Raw genomic sequence first — 16,754 nt, 5'->3', positions numbered from 1 at the left:
AACTCAGACTTGAATCTCTTTGTATCAAAAACATACCAGAGTCAAACTCCACCAACCACTCACACTCTCTCATTCAAAGGCCGCGTGCCTTTTCCCTTCTTTGTTCCTTCGTCTCTAGACTGTCAGACTAAACTACCTACTAAAACAAAACGAGGCTTCAGCTTCAGCTACCGCACTGACAATCTATTTCATCTTACCTTACTCTACTCTATTATTTCTCTCTATACTTCCTTCCTCAATTTCCCGCCTTCTTCTCTTTCTTTACAAAATTCCAATCATCCGCCTTTCTTCTTCTTTTCAGTCAGCCTCTTTCCCAACCATTTCAACTTCAGCTCGGTTCTGGAACACCAGCCCTGGTTTGGCTTTCTGCTTCTTCTCTCTTCAAACTTCGCCACTTGCTCTTCTCTTCTATAAGAGAATCATCTCCACCAAGTCGACCTAATGGGATCCGCAGCTCTTTACACTTCCGAGAGACGAGATCCTCGGTGTTTTGATCTTCCCTTCGGTAATCGACTTCGATCTTCTACAATGCATATCTCAGACGACTTCCACATGCTCCGTGAGCGTGTTCAGACTATTGTTCGTCAACGACGTCGCAAGGAGAAGCGGAGCTTGGATATTGTAAGTCAATGCACTTTTCAGGGTATCTTGACTGGTTCCTGAGCTAACGTTTTACTTACAGTCTGCACCATTCAACTTTGAGAAGAACCCTGTCAATTTGCCAGGCGTATCAGATGAACAGTAAGTCCACTCTTATACGGGTCAACATCTAAATTATCAAAGCTAACTTGGCTCTTCAGACTCGCTATGCTTCGAGAACAAGCTGCCGCCAGCCGAATCGGCATCGCAGACCCTCCTAGTCCCATCGCTCCTCGCTCACCCTGTTCGACATCAAGCCTCTTCTCCCACCCAGTTCGACCAGCTATGAAGTCGGTTCACACATCGAACTCGGTCTCATCCACCGAGAGCCTTCACTAATCGAATGTCGACACGTTAATCAACCTTGTATTGCTTTATGCTTTATTCTTTCACGGCCATTTAGAAGTTTGTTTGGGACGGGGCGTCATTATCCTAGAAAAGGGAAAACACATCACTTGTTTGTTTGAGCAACACGCTTTACGGGAAGGCTACACACTATTGTTATTGGTATTGTACGATAATGAACCGCTAAAAGGCGAATTACGGATCACTGGGATGAAAAAGAATGGAATGGGCATCTACGGAACCATGGGAATGGGAACATCAACATCAAAACAGAACATCATCATACCCGGCGTATAATCTAATTTGATAATTAATCATTTTTACTCTTCATCTCCTCCTGGACCCCTAAAATTGATACTTCACTGATAACATGAAATGACATGGCTTATACTCATTATAATGTTTCTCACGCGCGTTGTTCAGGAATGTGGACAAAACAAAAGTCGTTGGTTGGGAGAGCGTCATATCATGGCATGTTTCATTTCATTTGCATGTTTAAGACATGCATGCGTCCTCGCTTCACTTCTCTCAGATTAGACCCAACCGGCGTACACGTCCAGACTCTCGGAGCGGACACCTTCCATCTCTCCTGTAACGCCGAGCAGCTTGACCTTTGTGCCCTTCTCAGCTGCCCACTTCTCCAGGAACACCTCTACTCGCTTCTTGGTCTCCTGGTCGTCCTTCATGAGGAGAGCAAGGGCATCATAACCTCCTGCACCGGGAACGACGCCACCGTAGACTCCCTCGACAGTGCTTAGAGCGTCGAGAAGTTCAGTCTGGCTCTGGGGCTCGATGGGAACATCGCTGGCAGTACCCATCTCTCTAATCTTCTCTCGTACGGCACCGACCTTCTCTGGCAGCTGCGCAACATCACCAGCGTTAAGAGTGGCGATCAACTGCTCGTTACGCTTCTGTAGCTCGTCCCAAAGCGCCTTAGACTCATCGGGGTTCGCAGCCTTCCATGCGAGAACCTTCTTGACCATGCCGACAGTCTTGCTTCCGCAATCGACATCGCACATGCGTAGAACAACGCCCTTGGGCATGATGACAGCGTCCTTGAGAACCTCGACGTCCCACTCGGACTCGCCGTCAACGAGCTTCACCAATGCATCAGCAAAGCCAGCCGCACCGGGCTCAGGGATCTTGCTTAGTGTGGCGGGGGAGAAGCGTCTGTATCTGCAAGATCCATAAACGGCGGTCGCGACATCAAAGCCCGAGCCAACCTTGCCCTGTGCAGCGCAGTGGGCAGCCTGCGCCAAGTTGTGCAGTGTCTTCTTTCCCTTGTCAGATTCGATGTTAAAGAGATCCTCGGGCAAGTAATGAACAAGGAGTGAGGCAGTTAGTGAGGTGACAAGAGCGGCAGACGAGCCAAGACCAGTCTTGTTAGCATCACCCAGAGTCACAGGGAACTTGGCGAAGCGGCCTGAACGGGAGGTGTCAGTTTCTGAGTGAGAGTAGTAGTCGTTGTCTGCGAGGATGATGAGACGAGTAGACGTCAAGCTGTGGCTGGGACGCTGTCCAGCGACACGGTCGATGTAGGTGAGAGCATAGCTGAGAGTGGTCTCGACGAAGGGATTGGGGTTGATCTGAGCTCCGCTACTGAAGAGTGAGTATTGCACAGTAAGTATAGAGCTTTTGATATAGAGTTTTGTGTTGATGAGATAATGATTGGTTCAAGTCAGTCGGATCATGATGATCGCCGAACCTATCATGGACTCGAAGCTGTTTGGAGAACTGATATGTCTCACAGCAATAGCACAACTGCATATCGAGCTGGCTCATGATTGTGAATGAGGAATACCACTTACACTTGCAATTGGGTCACTTTGATACCACCGCCCTCACCGGCGAGATGATATCCATACCGCCATTGAGCCTCAAGGAACTGAGGGCTATCAACCACAATCTCAGTAAGCTGCACACCAGCAGTGGTGTGAATGTCACCAGCAATGATGTTAATGCGAGCATTCAGACCGAATACAAAGGCAGTGTACTCCCGGTCCAGGACGAGATATCCGCCAGCGAGGAAGACCTTGCCAGGGGCAGAGACGGCGATGGTGGGGTGCTTGAGGGTCATTTTAATGGTATATGTATATATACTAGGCTTAGGCGGTCAAGACAAACAAATGGGATAAGTATAAAGACTGAGGCTGATATAAGATAGGGAAAGAGTAGGTATCGGTGATTCGGAGTAATATTCCTTATCCAGAATTGTCTGTAATAGATGCAATACTACCGAATTGAGAAGAATCATCAAACTCCAGCGGGGCCTCATTTCTACAGAGCACAGTGTTTATCATATCTACCGCAGCAAGATTCACACTGTAGTATAGGAGGCCATCAGAGAACGAATCGCCCAATAACATTCATTCACTTCACGCTTTACCAGACTTTCAACCAACTTTGGCTCAAGTCTTGAGCTTAACATAAGCAAATTATCTAACGATGATGCCAATTACACGTCACCTTCATCAAGTGCCGAAAAGTCTCACTCGTTCAAAACTCCAACAAATAACATTCACGATTCACAAGGACACACATATTGAGAGACTCATAGTTCATGACAAAACCGTCATTTCTTCATTGTTATATTGTATTGATGGTACAAGCAGCAGGACCATCTGCTATGCTTTCCCTTGACTCGACCAAGTATCTCATCTCCTTGGTCTTCATCTTTTCCTCCCAACTGAAAAAACAAGACCCGGCCCCTTCTATGCTGCTGACATGATATGGCATGCAATGTAATGATTTCCCTTTCTTGGAGTGGTGATGATCTATCCAGGGAACGTCCGGCCCCAAATTCAAATCATTCAGAGGCAAACGCTCCACGTAAAATCCTTTTTTTGATTCCCAAACGCCGTCCCTTCCAAGGATTCGAGGGCAACCAGAGCCTCCCGAATATGACATTCAACTCATCAAAAATGTCCCCCAGTATCAAGACAACCAACCATACTAAACCGTAACCAAACCAGCCAAACCCCACCTTCTAATCAGAACAACAGGGTATCAAGCACATTACGCCAACATAAAAAAAAACATTACCATATCCACATCAACAAATGCTCATAAAATAACCCCCCTACTCAACAACTTCTTGTTGTCCTCCTCCGAGAAGCTCGAGGACCTTGTTGACAACAGCACTGGGGTAGCCGCGAGTGAGCATCTCACCAACGACACCCTTGGCTTCTTCTCGTTGCTCCACGGCTAAGTATGCACGAGTCATAGCCTCGTATGTACTGGGTTCTCGCTTCTCCCGACCAACAGCATCGTAGATGCCTTGGGCCTTCTCAATCTGTTTCTCAGCTGCCCAACCGTGAATCAGAGTGTTGGCGATATAAGGAGTCAGCTCTACACCCTTGCTTCGCATGTGTGCAAGTACAGGCTCGGAAGCAGCAACCTGGTGGTTGGCAACCATAGCCTCAAAGAGAGCTTGGTACAAGCTGGCGCTGATAGGAACGAGAGATTCCTTGACAACGGAATCGAACATCTTCATGGCACCTTCCATATCGTGCAGGACACATCCCCTAGCATGAATAAGGGAAGCGTAGTGAACAGGCTCAACGCGCTGACCCGAAGCACGGATCATGCCCAAGACCTCCTCGGCGGCCTCCATATCAACGGGGTCGAGAGTGGCGTGAGTATCGACAAGGAGCTTGTAAGTGTGCACGGTGGGAGCAATACCCTTAGCCTTCATGCGCTCATAGTAAGCCAGAACCTTTGACTTGTCACGCTTGGTGTTCAAGAAAAATTGCATCATGCTGTTGTAAGGAGCGGGGCGGGCCTTGTAGTTAGGCATGGCTTCCATCTCGTCGAATAGCGTCTCAGCAAACTTCTCGTCGCTAACACGGCAAAGAGCGTTGACAATGGTACCGTAGGTGACAGACGTAGGCTTGATTCCGAGGTTTCTCATCTCACCGAAGTAGAAAAGGCAGTCGTCGATGCGGCGCGCCTTTCCAAGCTTACCAATGAGAGCATTGTAGAGGAATGAGCTGGGCTCGACACCCTCAGCCTTAGCACGGTGGAAGATGCGGACAGCCTCAGAAGCTTCGTCAAAAGTCTTGGTTGAATCCTTGAGCGTAGTGATGTACAAACCGAAAGTGTTCGCAGATGGACTGGCGCCGATTTCAAGCAACTCCTGGTGGAACTGCTCAGCGCGTCCGCGGTTGCCCACAGTAAGGCAAGCGCCTACCATGGCGTCGAGAATACTAGACCATCCATAGCGAACAACAGCAAACTGAGGCAGAATAGGCATGTCGGTGCGGGCCATGGAAAGAATGTCGTAGCACAGATCGATCTTGCCATCACGAGCAGCAGCAGAGATGAGTTTGGCGTAGGTGATGTAACGAGGATGTCGGCCGGCACGTCGCATGTTGCGGAAACGGTTGAGAGCCTCACTGAGACGAGGTCCCTTGCGACCATGGTTACCCTCAAGGTCTTCGGCAATGAGCGAAGAGCCCTTGAAGTCGGTGGTGTGGGCATAAGGGTCGTGGGTATCCTCAAAGCTGGGAACGGCGGGAGCTGGCATGTAAGAAGAAACGGGCGCTGATTGTTGTGTGAAGTCGAGGACCTGAGGAGCAAGTTGACGGGGGTCAACGATGCCTCGAGTCTCCATGTATCGAGAGATGAACTCGACACCCTCCTCGACCTCCTCAACGAGATGAGGCTGGGCCTCGGAAAGTGATGCTCGAATTCGCTGGAACATCATCTCGGACTGAGCCAAACCCTCTGCAACCTGACCAGAGCCAATCAAAGCAACAGCATACATGGCTGTGGGCTCGATGAAAGCAGTGGTAGTCTGCACCTCGGGGTTGTTCAAGGCTTGCCAGTACTTCGAAGCGCTAACAACATCGCCTTCACGGACGCTCATAGCGAGAAGAGCAGTAGCGGGGGTCACCAGGTCGTCAGCATAAGAGGGCATGCCACTGTAAGCGGCGACGGCGGTTTCCTTGTCGCCCTTATCAGCAGCAATGGTAGCAATCTCGCTCATGGCCTTTGCACGGGATTCAGCCTCAACAGACTGTGCCCATTGGAAAGCCTCCTGGTAGATACCACGAGTGATGAAACCCTTCACAAAACCAGTAGTAACTAAAGCATCCTTGATGTCAGCAGCGCGGACACCGTACTCGGTAACAATCTTCGAGAAGAACTTCATGGCACCCTCAATCTTGTCAGTAACCACGTAGGCATTGATAACTGCTGCGTAGACCTCAGCATCAAGTCGGTCGTTGAGGGTGGTCTGTCCATCATCGTGAGCAATAGCCAGGTTGCGGTATTCATTGTAGCATTCGACAGCGCTAATCAAGTCACCGGAGGAGGCGAAAGCAGTGATCATGGTAGGGAAAACAGCGGCAAAGGGGGCGATGTGGCTGGCCTCCATGTGCTCGAAAAGACGGAGCATATCGGCAACACGTCCATCCTTAGCACAAGCAGTAATCAGCTGGTGGTAAGTCTCGGCAGTGTACTCGGCAACGTCAGTATTAACTGATGTGTCGAACAGCTTGATGGCCAAATCAAGGCGGTCGTCCTCGCAGAGAATAGCATGCTCAAACTCGTGGGAGGCGAGCATGAACTTGCCAGGCTCATCCATGCCACCGAATCGTACCCGCTTGTCTTCCAAAGCAGCCTTCAGCTCAGCAACCTCGAGGCATCGAGAGGCCAGAAGACCGACAAGAATGTTAAAAGTGTCAGCGTCTGGCGAAACCTTCCTCCTGAGCATATCAGCGTAGACGTCGAGAGCCTTAGAAACAATCTCGATCTTCTTCATGGGAATATGAATAGCTGCCAGCAAGAGAGCATTGTAGGCACCGGCGATCGGTTGAACGCCAGTTGCCAGCATGGCCTCGAACACGGCGGGAATCTCGACATAGCGGCCATCATGAGCAAGCTTGTGAAGGTGGTCGGCATAGTACAGTGACTGGGGGTCTACTGGCGGAGTGGCGCTTCGGGCGACACTTCCAGGAGTTTGCGACCTAGAAACCACTGGCGATCGTGTCTTGAAACCAAGGGATGAGATCGGTCGTCCTTCGGCGACAGCATTTTCAGCCGCCTCCTGCAGACTTCGTACCTCAAGCTCGCGCTCAAGGGCAGCATCAATGTGCGCAAGAGCCGCTTGGTCCTCAATTGACAAGTTCGACTTGACTTCAGCATCCTCAATCAAAGCCTGCTCAATAACCTCTTGAGCGGCGGTTTGGTCCTTGGTAAGAATGGATGCTGCGCTAGGCTTCCACTCAATACTCTTCTGGAAGTCGAACTGGGTCCATTCGGAATCGACTTCACCGGTGGCCTGCTGGTGTTGCAAGGCCTCGAAATACGCGTCTAAACCTCCATGGTTGTGGCCGGGGCGGTGCTCTACGGACGGAAGGCCCGAAGATGCTGTGCGCTCGGTGTGGAAGGCAGAGTGAAGCTGGAGGTTAGAGAAGCGATTGAGTCGGTTGGTCTTTCGTCGAACAAAGACAGGTCGGTTCTGTGAGTTGAGGACGTGAGGGTGTGCGGCGGCAACAACGGATTGCGCGTAACCGTGTGTTGTAATTGACTTTGCGAATGTTGATCCTTGACGGACGAAATTCGAGTAGAGGGAGGAGTATATGGTGGGCATTTAGAAATCACCCAGATGGGGAGGAGAGGAGACTAAAGAGTCTATATTAGTAACAGGTACAATTGGAAAAGCAATGATCGCTGTGTGTCGAGCATAATCAAGTGCCGTTGGAAGTCGAACGATTGTGAGGTCGAACCACGCGATCTGGGGAGGCGTGGAGGAAAAGTGGTGTGTGGTGGACCGAAAACGCTGGAAGTGGCACTTACAATAGAAAAGAATCGATTATATCAATTGCAGGTTCATTTGACAGCAAGTACGCCGTCAAACAAACGCGCCGACCAGAATAATAGATAAATGGTTAGGGGAGAGTGAGGAAGGAAGAAAAGGTAGAGAGGATCGAAAGAAGAAAATTATGACTACCGTTTGTCCGGGGTTGGTAGATTTGTCCTCGGGTGTTAGTTAATTGAGATGATGAGTATTCGACACGGACCCAGGTCTTAGGGTCGGGGGAGTGGCTTCCTTTTTTGCTCTTTGCCTGAGGTGCAGTGGAACCTTGGCAGGTACTGTACAGTCTACGCCTTTCCCCCCTACAAACCTACGGTATTTCTCGCTACAGCGGACGTCAAGAGGCAGCTTAGTGTGGGGAAACCCTCACTGAGCCCTCAAGATGGGGCATTTTTAGTTCGTTATCGCTACCTCCAAAGTACCTAAACATCATCGATGATGGCTGCGTGTCCGTGGTGGCCTTGTCGCGGCGCGGAGTTCGGATCATGAGTTTAGTTGGTTGCAGCGGACTGTTCAGGGCTCCGCAGTGGCTCATCTGTGGGTGTCGACAGGGGTCAAGGTGTTCTTTTTCAGTGTGTGGGTGCCTGGGAGACTAGCTGCTGTAGGTGAGGTGCGGGAGGTTCTGGAATGACTCAAGGCCCTGTGCCTGTACGAGCTGTTGTCTCCAGTAAGTACCGTACGTAGAGTTATTCCCATTCAGCTCCGTCTCCAGTCCCGTCTTTTTTTCTCTTACTCAATCAAACTTCCCTAGAACCTCCGGAGGTCCTCAGAAGCTTCCAGTTACAGTACAGGTCCAGTTCTAGTTTCCAGGTGAGCCACAGGTGAAGATGATGGGTGCCTCTTTACTCTTCCTACTCTAACTAGCTGCGGGGGGCTCTAATGCATGTGGCAAAGATTCAAACTGCTTAGTCCATTACACGCGCATTCACACCGATCATTGATGCTGCAAAAGATACAGTACAGTAGCGAGCAGATTCTCGAGTTCCCACCGCTCGCATAAAACTGCAGCATCCATCAGCAGAACATCCTAGGCCATTTGAGTTGGCGTTCTGGAGAACCCATCAAAGTCGATTATCATTAGCCAATCAGCTTTCACGGAATTCTGGGAACTCCCTCTTGTCCGGCATGCAAAAGTTTTCCCTTCCTTGCTTTTTCGTAGGTTATTTTTCATGATGTTACCTCTTTACTAGGTTCTTGCTGTAGGATCGCCAAAGACTCAGTGCATGTTACCAGGAATATGAGACATGCACACAAACGAACGAATATTTGTTTGAGTGTCTGTATTTTCCAAAATAGTTTTGTGAATCTGCAGGTTTGACGCACACGACCCTTGGTCTGACCGCAACTGACGATTCGTTTAAGCGAGTAACGGAACCGTTTTCTAGTCTTGACATGCAGACAACTGCTTTACGTTTCGTTACCTTGATCCATCCATGTTCCTTCCATCGTCAACAACAGACCCAGGGCTCAGGGCCAAGGGTGCAAGGGTCCTCAAGCAGTCATCGATTTAACTGGACTAGGACTCATCCAACTCTCTAGACTCTGATGGTGGCCACGGCGATAACAAACCGGTGGTTTTGTCTAGCCCTCCCTGTCTTAGACTTCCTTAGATGTAGTTCTATTCAGCTTTGATTGGACAAAAAGTCTTGTTCTATCGTTAGCGTCAAAGTCTGAGGGAGAAGCCGGGACTCCAAGTCCAGCCTGTCGGGTTGCTGCCAGATGTCCCGCTCAGAGAGGACACCTGGACCTCGATAACTTCAGTCTTTTTATCGATTTGTTATTGTAATGAACTTTTTTTTTTTTTGTTTTTTTTGTATTTTTTCCTCTACCTTTCTCGGGCAGGTGACCATGATGGTGGATCAAGGCGGACCATTTACGATAATTGAATTACCGAAGGGAAAGAATTCGCTGATACCTTCTATCGTGAATATCGGTACTCATCTATCGGTATTTCTGCTCCGAGTGAAACCTACAAATTCCTACGTCAACACACACAAGTCTTGACAAGGTGTGGCAAACAACTTTAAAATCAACCAGGCTGTGTGTGAAAAACAACATTGTCAGCTGCTTAAAATTGACCTACCAAGGAGGCCGGGACAAGTGTACACCAGCCCCCAAAGTCTTACTCATCGGGTTCAACCTCCGGGGCAATTAGTGCAACTCCGTCGACCCTCCGCCAACTCCTCCATTTGCCCTAGCCACAAAGTAAATAAAAAAAAACAATAAGGCTTTGATCATGATGAACAGTCATCATGTGGCGACGTCGACAAAGTGATGCCTGGGGCTCAGGGCTGTAATGGAGTGCGGCAGTACTGCAGGGCTGCAAATGCAATTTTGGTCCGTCACATGGATTGCCCATCAACGAAAAAGAGCCGTTTCCAGCGGATGCTACGGATCAGTATGGATTCTCTACTTTCTGGCTGACGACAGTTCTACTATAATCCCTGGCCTGTCACTTTTCTCGCTAGAGCTAAATAGCCGAGTCCGATCGGACGTAAAAGACCAGCCCGGCATTTTCGCTTCTTTAACTCCATCAATTATCCGTCTAAAGATTGGAGATTTTGGAGAATTGGAGATTAGACGTTGCTTCGCTCCAGTACTCTATCAGATGGTTCGCCCGGCGATCTCTTTATCAATCCGTAACAAAACCGGACCGGAGTTCGAAAACCTCATCAGCTTCCGACGCTACTCGGAACAAAGTTACGAGTTGCTTATGCCTAGGTAGGACCTTGACGACATGTAGCCAACTATCAGATTTCTCGCAACGTCCCAATATGTACACAAGAAGCACTCTGACGTAGCACTAATTTGCCAAAGACTTGCATTCCCGTAGATAGATTGCATTGTGTCACATGAAGCGCATTTGCGCTGCCATGCATGGCATCCTTTTGCTTACGCGGTTTCAGCTTTCGCGATTCTACGGAATCTCAATATGCCTCGCAGCTACACATTTAACTTTCAGCGTCATTGCGTATTGATCACTTTCCTCTTGAGGAATCTCGGGGAATTTCGATATGCAATTGGCGATGGATCAAGGGCTCGCGTGTCACTTGACAATTCAGAGCTCGGGATTTCTCGAATACTATTGTCTCGGCTGGCTGTGTCGAGGTGTCTTGGTACTTTTCTATGGCGGTCATGAGACTCTTCCCAATTCCACGGTGATGATCTTGCCTTCAATTCAGGGTGATGCTTCTCTATAGTTCATCAGCAATCCCGTAACATTGTATGTAAATCCTGGAGAAGGTCTAGACCGCGGTCGATGTGTGTTATCAGAAGATAAGCGATAAGATAGTGTTCTCCACTTAATATTTTTTTCTTCAATGTATCGAGAATATCGCAAGCCCCACGTATAGTCTCTATATACCAACTTCAACACCGCAACAATGGCTGACGATGGAATGCTGCTCAATTTCGACCTGGGGTCTGGTCCCATCAAGCCCCAGGTCAAGTTTAAGGGTGGACGCTGGCGCGACAGGAAGCAGGCCGAGAGGTCAACAAAGATAGCGTCTGGGAAACAGACTCAGACCAAACATTCAAGAGATGGAACCGACGAGGGAAGGTCTTCAAAACGACAAAGGACAGATGATGATGACTTTGATGATGATTTTGATTACAAGTCGGCCAACAGAAATGCTTCGCGACCAAGACAATTCGACGCCGATGGCCACGGAGCGCCTCGAAACCCCGATGGGAAGCCAAAACAGATTATCTCACGTCTCTTCTCGTTCAATCCTACTCAAACAACAGAGGTGCAAGAGAAGCAGGAGGAATGGACTGCTCCAGAAGCTACCAATGCGCCGCTATCAGATGTTGCTAACTTTGGTACCTTGACGATATCCGCCCGACTGGTTGACGAACTTGGCAAGATGAACCTGGAGCGACCTACGGCTATTCAGAACAAGGTCATCCCTCACATGCTGACGAGCAGCTCTGATGCGTTTGTCCAGGCCGAAACTGGTTCCGGAAAGACGTTGGCCTACCTTTTGCCTGTCCTACATCGCGTTTTGCAACTGAGTGAGAAGGGTAAAGCCCAGATTCATCGAGACTCTGGCGCATTTGCTATTATTGTTGCGCCCACTCGCGAGCTTGCCAAGCAGGTTCATACAGTCCTCGAGAAGCTGATTCGACCGTTCCCATGGCTTGTGTCGACCGCGATTACTGGTGGAGAGTCCAAGAAGGCAGAGAAGGCTCGTATACGAAAGGGTGTCAACTTCTTGGTCGCTACCCCCGGTCGACTCGCTGATCATATCGACAACACCAAGGCGCTTAACCTCAGCACTGTCCGATGGTTGATTCTTGATGAAGGTGATCGACTTATGGACTTGGGTTTCGAGGAGGATTTGAAGAAGGTTATTACAACGCTCAAGGCGGTTGAGCCATCGGACACGCTACCCGACGGAACACCGCTCAAGGCCCTACCGGAACGAAGAGTCACAGTACTATGCTCGGCTACCATGAAGATGAACGTGCAGAAGCTTGGAGAGATGAGTTTGGCAGATGCGACATTCTTGGCAGCAAAGAAGGAGGAGATGGAGCTCGATGTGGATAAGGAGATGAAGGCGCCCGCGCAACTTCATCAGTACTACTCCGTGGTTCCAGCCAAGCTACGACTCGTTACCCTCATCGCATACCTCAAGGCTACGTTCTCCAAGCGCGGCAAGACGATGAAGGCGATTATATTTATTTCTTGTGCCGACTCGGTCGATTTCCATTACGAAATGCTACGGGATCCTAACAGCACCGACGCACCTGTAGCATCTTCCAAGGACGCAGAATCGGTTTCGAAGACAGTAGCAAAGGCAGCATACATTACCTCTCCAGCGAGCCCTGAGGTTGTTCTCCACAGAATGCATGGATCTCTATCCCAACCTATCCGTACTGCTACTCTGCGATCATTCTCGGCTTGCAAATCGCCATCCCTTCTAATCACCACTGATGTTTCCTCTCGAGGTCTGGATATTCCTTCGGTCGATCTGGTCATCGAGTACGATCCCGCATTCAGCTTTGCCGATCATATTCATCGTGTCGGTCGAACTGCTCGTGCTGGTAGACCTGGTGACGCTCTGCTGTTCCTCCTTCCCGGAACCGAAGAAGGATATATCGAGCTACTGAAGCAGTCAACACCGCCAACACCGCAATCCTACGACTCGATCCTGCAAAAGGGAATGATGAGCAAGCTCGAATTCCCAGTAGAGACGACAGCGAAACCGGAAGATGGGCAATCTTTCCATGACAAGGCGGAGACTCTCCAGCTACACATCGAACAGCGCCTGCTAGAGGATACCAACCGACTAGAACTTGCTCGAAAAGGTTTCAAGTCCCATATCAGAGCATATGCTACGCATACCAAGGAGGAAAGGAAGCATTTCGATATTACAGAACTACACCTGGGACACACAGCAAAGAGTTACGGCTTGAGAGAAGCGCCCGGCGGCATTGGACAGGGTGTGGAGAGGAAGACTAAGAAGCGGACGAATAAGGGTGCTGAGAAGGAACCGGGCCAGGCTGTGGGAGACGAGAGGCATAACCAGAACATAATCAGGAAGAAGAGTATGATGATGATGAATATGCCGGCGGACGAGTTCAATATTGGTTAGATACTGGGTATAGCGGCATTCCTTGCTTGAGCTTGAGTTTAGATCTACATTAAAAGCCGGACATGATGATCATGTCCATGATGATTTCTTCCACCTCTCTCTGTTCGTCCTTCCACACGTTGTCCCCTCTTACATACGCGTCCAACGTCATGACTGTGCCAACATCCTGGAACCATGACGCTGCATCTCAAGTTGTCCTGCATCACGCAGAGATCTCGGAGTGCGAATCGAAGTGCCGTAGCTGCACAACAACGATGTTGTGATGCTATCGTTGACCAGTCACAGCCTCACGGACTGACAGCTAACGGACGAGTGCGCCACATTTGGCAGGTGTGTGGCCTCTTTCAAGGGTCCTGTAGGTCCAAGATTCAAGATGCATGACATCAAAAGCTCACCACGAGCATTGTCTGGACTCTCTGTAGATGCCCTGCTAGCGATAGTCGTGCTGCCCTATAATAATTCCGGACAGAACCACCTTTGCATGCCTCTCAAACACCGGAATGCGTAATTATGTGTCGAGGAACGTCATTTTAGAGATGCGGGAGGGAGGGATGTCAGAGTTGTGTGGCTGATGCTGTGAGCTCGACCCAATGAAGCTGAGGGATTCGCAGGATTTGACGTCATGCGGTGATGTAACTTGGCTGGTGATTTACATGCATCAGATATTCGAAAGATTCCAGGGGGATGAGGAGCAGCATTTAAGAGAAGACTCCTTCCGCTGAAATCGAATGTCTTAATCTTTAATCTACAAGATCTCAAGCCTCAGTCTCAAACCTCAAACAAGACAAACAAACACTACCAATCTATCACCACCAAAACCACCATTATGAACAACAACCAGAACAAGAGTGCCGCTGGCAACGTCGGCGACACAGTCGGAGGAGCCGCCAACTTCCTCACCAGCACATTGGGCAACACCGTCGGTGGCCTCGGCCGCACAGTCGGCAACGTTACTGGAGCTGCGACTCGCGGTGTTGGCGATACCGTCACCTCAGCGACCGGCAGCACTGGACAGCCCATCGGCGATGCTGTTGGCAACATCGGCACTGGAGTCCAGGGAGGACTTGACAGCATTTCCAAGGGCGTCGAGGACGCTGGACAGTGGAAGAAGCGATAAATTATGATTAACGACAAATCAACAACAGAGACGATACCACGATAATATGGGGATGGAGATTGTAATACTGGAAGCACCAGGAATTGTATCAATAATCAATACAAAATAACTACCCACGACTGTACTGTATATGAACGGATCGCTTGTGATGATGTGACACGTACTTGTCCCGCCTACTCTCGTTCCTCGAGTTGTCGACATGCAACACCGTGATCGTGCTCCAATCTGCCGGTACACACACACATGCGACGCGCGTCTAATCTTCTTATTTATCACAACACGCACATTTGACGAGCATTTAACACCAAAGCGCGAATGCGCAGGCAAATCAATTCAACGCAGGGTTTGCCGTTACACGGTTTGGATTCACAATACATTCATTTACACGACCAAGCATCCTTCTTCATGCCCCGGCATCAAGCCAAGCACATAATGAAAGAGGTTATAAATCAAAAATTACGCCCCCTATGGCCCCGAAGGACAATAGAGCATGGAAACGACTCCGCGATGTGCAATGCAGGCCTTCCATGCTGAGGAAGCCAATTCATGAGCTGGCCTCCTCGGAACAAGGTAAGTATGAAGAAGAAAAGAAAAAGAAGAGGAAAGGTTGGCAGGCAGCCGAGATTATATAGGCAGAATCTTTGGCTGGTCCGTGCGCAAGTGATTAGGCGGCACGCGCTGGCAGAATTTAGCGCACCACGAAAGCACGTGACTCGGCGATGCGCTCGGGAGCAGGAAGATCCGAGATGTCAGGGCCTGGTTGCTTGGTCGCAGGTGGAGAGTTTCATCTCCTTTAAGTTCGACGTTTACTTGGCGATAACTTCAATGTGACTTGGCTTGGCCTTCTAGCTTCGGCCTCAAGTGGGATATTTACATTTCTACGATCATGATTCTCCTCGGAAAGCGTAGCTTTACAATGTTGAAGATGGTCAAGAACTTAGCTAATATTTACTAAAACCTGACAAACCTGTCAGTCGTGGCGCAGGCCTACGTACGTCCCTGCTCGACGATGCTTGATTGCGGTTCTGCAAAGACAAGTGTGAAGTCTAATTCTTACAGCTTCCACTTTGAGACCTGTGCCCGGAAGCGAGGTGTTGCTAAATCATAGCTTACATCGAAAAGTATGACTGTAGGGTAGGACATCTCACTTGGGCATATTACGGATAGAATGTCAAGCAGAACTAGGCCAAACCGTCATAATAGATCTGATATTTCATAGCAATAGAGGAGATATAACTATAGTCTCTCTGGGGTTGGAAATTGGAGGGCATCTCACCGACTTTGATAACATCAAGCGTTGCAGTACTCGTGGTACAATGGATGTGGAGAGAATGAGCCATTGTTTAGTTTGGGGTCGCAGCAACAATATTGAATCCACAATTGGCATTAGAACGGCTGCCATGCCATGTTGAGAGGTAGATCGCGCTGATCAGAGTTTATTGTTTACTGGATGAACCTTACTATTGGATCCTTGTTTGTTGGCGCGCATGGCAGACTGCAGTCATCAATATCGCAACACTTCAACTTGATGCTATTACTGTTGGCATATGAGGCCTCCGGTCTAGAACGACCCATGATGTCGCAGAACACGTAACTATTCCGAAGACTCGTAATTCCTCCTACCGGCTTGATAGCGCTTAAACAGATGGTGGTGACACAGGTACGAGAATGAGTAGAGGCTAACGATACTTCGACTGCCAAGGGTAAAATCTGGGGTACAACTAGCCCCGGTACTTGAAACTTTTAGACCCTGAACCAAGCACAGGCACAGGCAATAGAAACGCCATAATACAGGCTGTTAACTAAGCCAAGGAGTTTCAACCCGACTGACCCGTTTACGAAAACGGCGCAGGTCATCTCCTGTTTCGAATCTCACTGTGAGATCTATGGAGAGTTATTGAGCCTGCCCTATAACAATTCCTACCGAGGCTCAGGCCAAGACGGTCCCGGGTACTAATTGGGAGGCGGCGTTCGAAACTATTCATTTTCGAAACAGGGCAGTATAACAAGGCGCGTATAGGCGAGCTATTCTTCGGCATCGCGTTGCCGATGTTGAAGATTAATTAATTGTCTTCGTATGTATCACTGCTAAGCGACATGGGGTTGGGCAGTGCTACACCAAAAGTCTCGGGTTCGTTTAACGTCTGGTTTGATCTAGCGCCGCCGAGCCGAAAGCCAAAACAATTGAGGTCGGAGTATCAAACCATCCGAACTGATAGATTTGATGCATATGCCG

At 49.3% G+C, this 16,754-nt stretch overlaps 5 protein-coding genes across 5 annotated transcripts; 3 read left to right on the top strand and 2 right to left on the bottom strand.

The window, feature by feature from the left end:
• Window positions 1-528: 528 nt before the first annotated feature.
• On the top strand, window positions 529-978 carry B0J16DRAFT_322930 (uncharacterized protein; the record flags this gene model as incomplete). The annotated part of the gene is made up of 3 exons (XM_046125739.1): window positions 529-621; window positions 683-741; window positions 801-978. The coding sequence occupies 3 exons, from the start codon at window positions 529-531 to the stop codon at window positions 976-978; spliced, it is 330 nt and encodes a 109-aa protein (XP_045980027.1).
• A 458-nt stretch (window positions 979-1,436) lies between these two features.
• On the bottom strand, window positions 1,437-3,213 carry B0J16DRAFT_346941 (ribosomal protein S5 domain 2-type protein). The gene is made up of 2 exons (XM_046128511.1): window positions 2,793-3,213; window positions 1,437-2,583 (listed from the first exon to the last, which is right to left on the bottom strand). Exons 1-2 carry the CDS (start codon window positions 3,059-3,061, stop codon window positions 1,518-1,520), a joined length of 1,335 nt encoding a protein of 444 aa, XP_045980026.1. The 5' UTR covers window positions 3,062-3,213; the 3' UTR covers window positions 1,437-1,517.
• Window positions 3,214-4,849: 1,636 nt separating this feature from the next.
• Window positions 4,850-7,953, bottom strand: B0J16DRAFT_171261 (uncharacterized protein). The gene is made up of 3 exons (XM_046122419.1): window positions 7,786-7,953; window positions 5,077-7,611; window positions 4,850-5,020 (listed from the first exon to the last, which is right to left on the bottom strand). Exons 2-3 carry the CDS (start codon window positions 7,577-7,579, stop codon window positions 4,995-4,997), a joined length of 2,529 nt encoding a protein of 842 aa, XP_045980025.1. The 5' UTR covers window positions 7,580-7,611; window positions 7,786-7,953; the 3' UTR covers window positions 4,850-4,994.
• A 3,173-nt stretch (window positions 7,954-11,126) lies between these two features.
• On the top strand, window positions 11,127-13,488 carry B0J16DRAFT_171250 (P-loop containing nucleoside triphosphate hydrolase protein). Its single transcript, XM_046122418.1, has one exon. The coding sequence runs from the start codon at window positions 11,188-11,190 to the stop codon at window positions 13,399-13,401; it is 2,214 nt and encodes a 737-aa protein (XP_045980024.1). The 5' UTR covers window positions 11,127-11,187; the 3' UTR covers window positions 13,402-13,488.
• A 593-nt stretch (window positions 13,489-14,081) lies between these two features.
• B0J16DRAFT_346937 (uncharacterized protein) lies at window positions 14,082-14,629 on the top strand. Its single transcript, XM_046128510.1, has one exon. It carries the CDS (start codon window positions 14,228-14,230, stop codon window positions 14,516-14,518), a length of 291 nt encoding a protein of 96 aa, XP_045980023.1. The 5' UTR covers window positions 14,082-14,227; the 3' UTR covers window positions 14,519-14,629.
• The last annotated feature ends 2,125 nt before the right edge of the window (window positions 14,630-16,754 follow it).

This window comes from Fusarium flagelliforme (assembly GCF_020744385.1).
Source record: "Fusarium flagelliforme strain FIESC 12 MPI-CAGE-AA-0113 chromosome Unknown B0J16scaffold_6, whole genome shotgun sequence".
Classification (NCBI taxonomy): Eukaryota; Fungi; Ascomycota; class Sordariomycetes; order Hypocreales; family Nectriaceae; genus Fusarium; species Fusarium flagelliforme.
This window is presented reverse-complemented; position numbering and strand designations above follow the sequence as displayed.

Coding starts and splice junctions, on each gene's coding strand:
- B0J16DRAFT_346941 (XM_046128511.1), bottom strand. CDS start 3,061: ATGACCCTCAAGCACCCCACCATCGCCGTCTCTGCCCCTGGCAAGGTC. Junction 2,584..2,792: donor AAAGTGACCCAATTGCAAGT/GTAAGTGGTATT, acceptor CTCACTCTTCAG/TAGCGGAGCTCAGATCAACC.
- B0J16DRAFT_171261 (XM_046122419.1), bottom strand. CDS start 7,579: ATGCCCACCATATACTCCTCCCTCTACTCGAATTTCGTCCGTCAAGGA. Junction 5,021..5,076: donor TCCATCTGCGAACACTTTCG/GTTTGTACATCA, acceptor GAAGCTTCTGAG/GCTGTCCGCATCTTCCACCG.
- B0J16DRAFT_171250 (XM_046122418.1), top strand. CDS start 11,188: ATGGCTGACGATGGAATGCTGCTCAATTTCGACCTGGGGTCTGGTCCC.
- B0J16DRAFT_346937 (XM_046128510.1), top strand. CDS start 14,228: ATGAACAACAACCAGAACAAGAGTGCCGCTGGCAACGTCGGCGACACA.